Raw genomic sequence first — 6,568 nt, 5'->3', positions numbered from 1 at the left:
CAAAGACAGTAAAGTTCCTCAATCTTTAGTAGTGATTTATATGTGATTTATGCAAAAGACACTAGAATGTGTGCCTTGGTGAAGGAACAGCGGCAGTCTGCCACAATGTTAGGGAGGGTTGTTAAATTTTTAAATGGATCAAGAAAACACCAATTATTTAAAGACTGACACAGTACACTCCAAAGAGGGTTTTCCTGTACGCTCATCAGAGATACGAACAGTTAGATCTGGAACCTACATGCTAGGGCCAAATTGACTAACACGAACCGAGAGCGGAGAATTGATACTCCTATAGATTACAAATTGATATCAGCGTGAAACAAACCGAACCAACAGAAACACAACAGCTTATGCAAAAAATGGAAGACAGGAAGACTTGGTAAAAGACCTCTCATATTAGCACGTCCAACTAAATTACACAGCTGAATCGTATTGAAGGACACATACGCTCTATCATTGTCCTCTCGTTCTTCCGTCCTCTCAAGAGTTGCATCAAACGGATCACCAACGATGATATGATACACAAAAACTGGAGGGTAGTTTAGTCGTCGGAAGTGCGTCGACATAGCATGGGCGGTAAGGGAACGCAGCGCCAATGCCATTAAAATTTGAATGTGTGTTTCTCACAAGCCACCATCCTAAATATTGCATCCTCGAGGTGTCAAGATGATATGCCACGACGCCGCTATAGGTTAGGAAGAGCACCACTTCCTTATGTGGATGTAGTCCTATAATTCTGTAACGCCCATACTCCTTGTCCCCGAGGTGTGCGACACTTTCATCCAGGTCAATGAAGTTGTCCTCATCTGAGTCCCAAGAGTTTTTTAGACCATCTTCACTTTTGAATTCTCCTTCTTCATCTTCATCTTCATCCCCATCTTCATCTTCATGTTCGCATGCATCATCACTACTACCATGACTGTCACCATCATCTGTTGTGCCATCAAATCCATCTGCCTCATGTATTCCTTCTTCATCATCTTTAGTGTCCCTATCACTATTGTCAGTAGTGCCGCTATCACTATTATCAATAGTGTCACTCTGGTCATCCTCCTCGTCATCTACGAATTCCTTCAAGTTACATTGTTCGAACAAGCTAAGTAAGGCTTTGTTGCTTTCGACCGCCTCCCACGACACTCTAGGCTCCATGAACTGTTGTACTTTATGATTATAAGGAGTAAGGTCAGCCACATGTTCTAGCATCCACCCAATCTGGCCAGCGGCTGATTCTGTTAATCTCCATACATGTAGTTGGAACTTGTCGAGCGCCACATAGCGAACTCCTCCGTCGTAGCTGGCTAAGATGGACCTGTCGAGCAGCTCGGAAAGACCTAGATATTCTTTGTCATCGTAGGCTTTTCCCGGCAGCTGAGCCATGTCATACAACCCATTCAAGTTGCGAAGGATCATAACGATGTTGTTCTGGCAATGTACATAGAGCGAGCCCTGCCAGTACTCAACTGACTTCCATATCCGCACATGCCTAGGGTGTGGCGCAGTCACCATGTGATAGAGGGGCCCAGGGGCACAACGCCCTGGCACAAACTCCCGGCTCGCCCATTGATTGGTTTGTGACGAGATCATCAATACAGAAACCACCTTATCTTGCTCGTCGACCCCTCGCACATGGACATGCATCTCTTTTTGCTCCACTTCCTTGTTTGGTTGGATCTTTTCTTCGCTATATCTTGGAAGGAGGAATACCTCATAGTGAGGAGATACGGCCGGGTCGAAGGCGAGGAACATGAATTCGTGGTACCACCACCGACCCTCCTTCATTGGCGGTGGCAATTCAGCGCACCTTATTGTCGCCGGGTTACAGACGTAACAATTACCATCCTTCTCAAGGAGAAGGAGGCCATTGCAGTAGTGGAGCATCGAGAACTTGTGATGCCGAAACAGAGGACATTGAAATACAGGTCCATCATGACTTCCACGTAGTAGGTGCTCCGAACGCGCCGGCACTGGCGGGGCGAAGAAGGAGGATTCATTGTTGGATCCATAGTTCCTGGTGAAGATGCCGGGGAAGGAGCCTCGAGGAAAAAAGTGAGGAAGGAGGAGCTTGTGGGTGTCGACGATCGAGCGCCATGCACGACAGACACGCCGGGACTCGGCGAGAGCACGGCAGGGAAGGCCGCGGAGGATGTGGAGGAGCACGTCGTAAGGGAAGCACATGCCGTTGCCGTCGCCGTCGCCGTCCATCTGGCCGGCCGGCAAGGGGGTGCTGATAGACTCGGGCAAGGCCGTGATTGATCTAGTGATAGATGGAGAGCAACGAGGACGAGTACAGGATTTGGTGACGGCCATCGATCGATCTAAAACTAGCTAGGTATATGGAGTCCGTACGTACGTAGTCGAGTCTAGCTTGGATTTGGCATCGATCCGGTGAGAGCTCCTGAGTCCTAGCCGGACCCGTACCCATGTAACGTGTTCAACTCGACACCAATCGTACTATCAGTAGTCTTTTTTTTATGAACATGTACTATCATAATAAGATGCTTCCAAACATGTTTGCTACCACAAGTAATGAAAATGTTGGTAATATTAGAACAGTATTTCGAATTCTTTAACACGTTTCAACAAGAATACTAAAGTTCAAAAACGAAAAAAATGGATTAACAAAAAATGTGAACAAAAACATAACAAAATACAAAATAAAGCAGTGGCCTTGGCCCAACTTCCCGACGACATCGCAGCGTACCTATCAGGCGCCTGTTGGGCCGGCCCAAAACCTCGCCGAGCGCGCCTGGATGGGAGGGGGTGCGAGTTTAGTCCCTACCCCGCGGGGCCCCCGCTGGGCTGTGAACCAGTCGGAAGGACGATCCCTTTCGCCCCCGGGCTTGATCAGGATGGGCCAAGTAGGCCTTGCTCGACCTAGTGACGATGACCTCGGCCTCGCCGCTGCTGCCTCTGCACCGGCACCGCCGTCGTCGTCACTACTATGGTCGTTGAGCCACTTGAGATCGTCCTCGGCCACCACCGCCGACTCGCAGAGGGCCTCCATGTAGCCCAACTCGTCCTCCGCCGCTGGTCGATAGGCGAGTGGCACCGGTGCACCGACGCGGATGTCCCTCCGTCGGTGCTCGTTGAGGACTGAATCACGTCTGTGCGCCGTCTGGATGTTGCTGGCGTTCCTCAAGGGTGGCGTTGGGGCTCTCCGTAGCGTAGCCGTCAGTGGTGATGTGATAGCCGTGCGCCAGGCGCGAGGACGACGGCACCATGATGTCTTAATTTGCCGGCCGAGCTCCTCATCCTGCAGTGAGTTGAGGCTCGACGACGAGGAGTCGGTCGGTGCCGCGTCACCGCTTCCAGAGCTGCTGCCGACGTCGAAGTTGGCCATCATGTCAGGGGAGGACAGCGTCGGGAGGGAAGAGCGTTGGGGGAGGAGAGCGTCAGGGAGGAGTGTGCAACAGGGGAGGTCAGCTGGGGCGGATTTTATAGACGTGTTTTCATAATTGGTTCTCTCATACTACTACCTCTGTCCTAGATTATGGGCCCCCTTAATATTTTGTGCCAAAATTTGATCATAAATTTAACTAATAAAGTAATAATGCATGTCATCAAAATTATATTGTTGGATTCGTATTTGAACAAAGTTTCCGATGATATTGTTTTTGTTACATGTATTAACATTTTATTAGTTAAATCTAATGTCAAAATTTAGCACAAATGTGAAGGGGACCAATAAACCAGAACGGAGATTACAAGTGGTGCCTGTGAATAGAAACTTTAATTTTGTAGGGTAATTTCTTACGTACAATTTTTCTTTCCACACATTTTACCTGCAATTTTTTTATCCGTACTTTTTACCTGAGTTTATTTTTTGGAACTTCTTACCAACAGTTGAAATTAAGATTTCAGACAGTAGACATTTGGAGGGGGGGGGGGGTACTTTCGATCTATTTATCTTCAATTATGTCAGTATAACGAATACCAAAAATAATAAAAATTACATCCAGATTCATAGACTACCTAGCGACGACTATAAGCACTCAACCTAGCCGAAGGCGTGCCGCTGTCATCGCCCCTCCATCATCGGAGCTGGGCAAAACTTGTTGTAGTAGACAGTCGGGAAGTCGTCGTGCTAAAGCCCATAGGACCAGCGCACTAGAACATTAACCGTCACCGTTGAAGAGTAGCATAGATCAAAAGGATCCGACCTAAAGACACATGAACGTACATGAGCTACGACCAGATCCGAGCAAATCCACCGTGGACGGATCCGCCGGAGACACACCTCTACACGCTCACTGACGATGCTAGAGGTAGCACCGGGACAGGGGTTAGGCGGGGAGAATCTTATTCCATGGTCAGAGAGCCGCCGCCGTCTTGTCTTTCTGAGCATGACACAAACCCTAACATAAGTCGAAGAAACATCTAAAAACGGAGCCCTCCAGTCATCCAGGGTTGGGATCCACCGTGCTGCCATGGCCGTAAGGCCTAACAGACGAGACGGATCGGCGACGACACCGGCGGGAGACAGAGAAACCCTAAACTTTTTGGGGAGGAGGAGCGGTTGCGACCGGGTTAGAGAGTAGGCATTTCCTCGCCATGGAGCATGGCTGGGCCAAACTAGCAGCACGCGCCGCGCCGGTTTCTTTCGTGCCGCGCGCTGCGGCGAATTCCTGAGCAAATGCACAGCCGTGTACGACTGGGCCAGCCCTTCAGCAAGCATACTGCACAAAGCCTGAAGAGCTAACCGCAGCGGTGGATCCCAACATTTTCTCAAATTACAGGCGCGGACATTTTTAAAGTTTTTGAATAAATAATTTTAAAACTCAAACACGTTTTCAAAATTGTGTTTTTTAACTGTAACATTTTTTAAACTCCCGACAAAATTTAAAAACGCAAACATTTTTTGAATCTATGAACTTTTTTTGAGAAAAAGAATAGTTTATGAAGTTACTAACAAAATTTGAAGATGAGATAACTTTTCAAATTTGTGAACTTTTTCTGAAATTGTGAACGTTTTTATGACATCACAATTTTTAAAAATTCATGATTTCAAAAAACAAAATAAAATAAAATAAAATAAGCAGAAAAAACAAAATGAAGAACTAAAACCAAAAAAATATATATCTATACCTACTATTAAAGGGAGATGATATTTTTGGTTTCGTCGCGCTTTGTTTGGTCCCACTTCATTTAGTTTCACGTACGTTATTTGGTTTCGTTACTTGCCATCCGTTTTGGCCCAACGGAGGAAGCCCATCTAGCGGCACACTGTGGCCCAGGTCCATGGAGTGGGCAAAAAATAAAATTGCCGATGGGAGGGTTCGGTCTCATAACCTGCCAACCGGCCACACACAGTTTGATCAACTGACCCAGTTAGAGATATGAGACCTTTTTTTTCTCACCTTGCAACGCGCATGCCTTTTTGCTAGTCATTAAAAGAAAACAAACAGAAAAAATGAAAAAGCTAAACGAAAAAGCCCACTCGTTCCTCCTATGCGATACGGCGGCAGTTTCGGAATTGGCGAGAGGAACAATCGGAGTGCCAATGAAATCATTGTTGTTGGTATTTGAGAATTCACACAACTTGATGTTCTCTTGAGTCATTGTGACTACGCAACAAGTGAAGGAAATATGCCCTAGAGGCAATAATAAAGTTATTATTTATTTTCTTATATCATGATAAATGTTTATTATTCATGCTAGAATTGTATTAACCGGAAACATAATACTTGTGTGAATACATAGACAAACAGAGTGTCACTAGTATGCCTCTACTTGACTAGCTCGTTGATCAAAGATGGTTATGTTTCCTAGCCATAGACATGAGTTGTCATTTGATTAACGGGATCACATCATTAGGAGAATGATGTGATTGACTTGACCCATTCCGTTAGCTTAGCACTTGATCGTTTAGTATTCTGCTATTGCTTTCTTCATGAGTTATACATGTTCCTATGACTATGAGATTATGCAACTCCCGTTTACCGGAGGAACACTCTGTATGCTACCAAACGTCACAACGTAACTGGGTGATTATAAAGATGCTCTACAGGTGTCTCCAAAGGTACTTGTTGGGTTGGCGTATTTCGAGATTAGGATTTGTCACTCCGATTGTCAGAGAGGTATCTCTGGGCCCTCTCTGTAATACACATCACTATAAGCCTTGCAAGCGTTGTAACTAATGAGTTAGTTGCGAGATGATGTATTACGGAACGAGTAAAGAGACTTGCCGGTAACGAGATTGAACTTGGTATTGAGATACCGACGATCGAATCTCGGGCAAGTAACATACCGATGACAAAAGGAACAACGTATGTTGTTATGCGGTTTGACCGATAAAGATCTTCGTAGAATATGTAGGAGCCAATATGAGCATCCAGATTCCGCTATTGGTTATTGACCGGAGACGTGTCTCGGTCATGTCTACATAGTTCTCGAACCCGTAGGGTCCGCACGCTTAAAGTTAGATGACGATCGGTATTATGAGTTTTGTGTTTTGATGTACCGAAGGTAGTTTGGAGTCCCGGATATGATCTCGGACATGACGAGGAGTCTCAAAATGGTCGAGACAAAAAGATTGATATATTGGAAGCTTATATTTGGATACCGGAAG

At 46.1% G+C, this 6,568-nt stretch overlaps 1 protein-coding gene across 1 annotated transcript; it reads right to left on the bottom strand.

Annotated features, from left to right (window-relative positions):
* Positions 1-352: 352 nt before the first annotated feature.
* On the bottom strand, positions 353-2,160 carry LOC123142139 (uncharacterized; the record flags this gene model as incomplete). The annotated part of the gene is given in 1 exon segment (XM_044561151.1): positions 353-2,160. A coding segment is annotated over 1 exon segment (1,659 nt), but the record flags the coding sequence as incomplete, so codon positions are not given.
* Between the last annotated feature and the right edge of the window lie 4,408 nt (positions 2,161-6,568).

The sequence above is a fragment of the Triticum aestivum genome, chromosome 6D (assembly GCF_018294505.1).
Source record: "Triticum aestivum cultivar Chinese Spring chromosome 6D, IWGSC CS RefSeq v2.1, whole genome shotgun sequence".
NCBI lineage: Eukaryota > Viridiplantae > Streptophyta > Magnoliopsida > Poales > Poaceae > Triticum > Triticum aestivum.
This window is presented reverse-complemented; position numbering and strand designations above follow the sequence as displayed.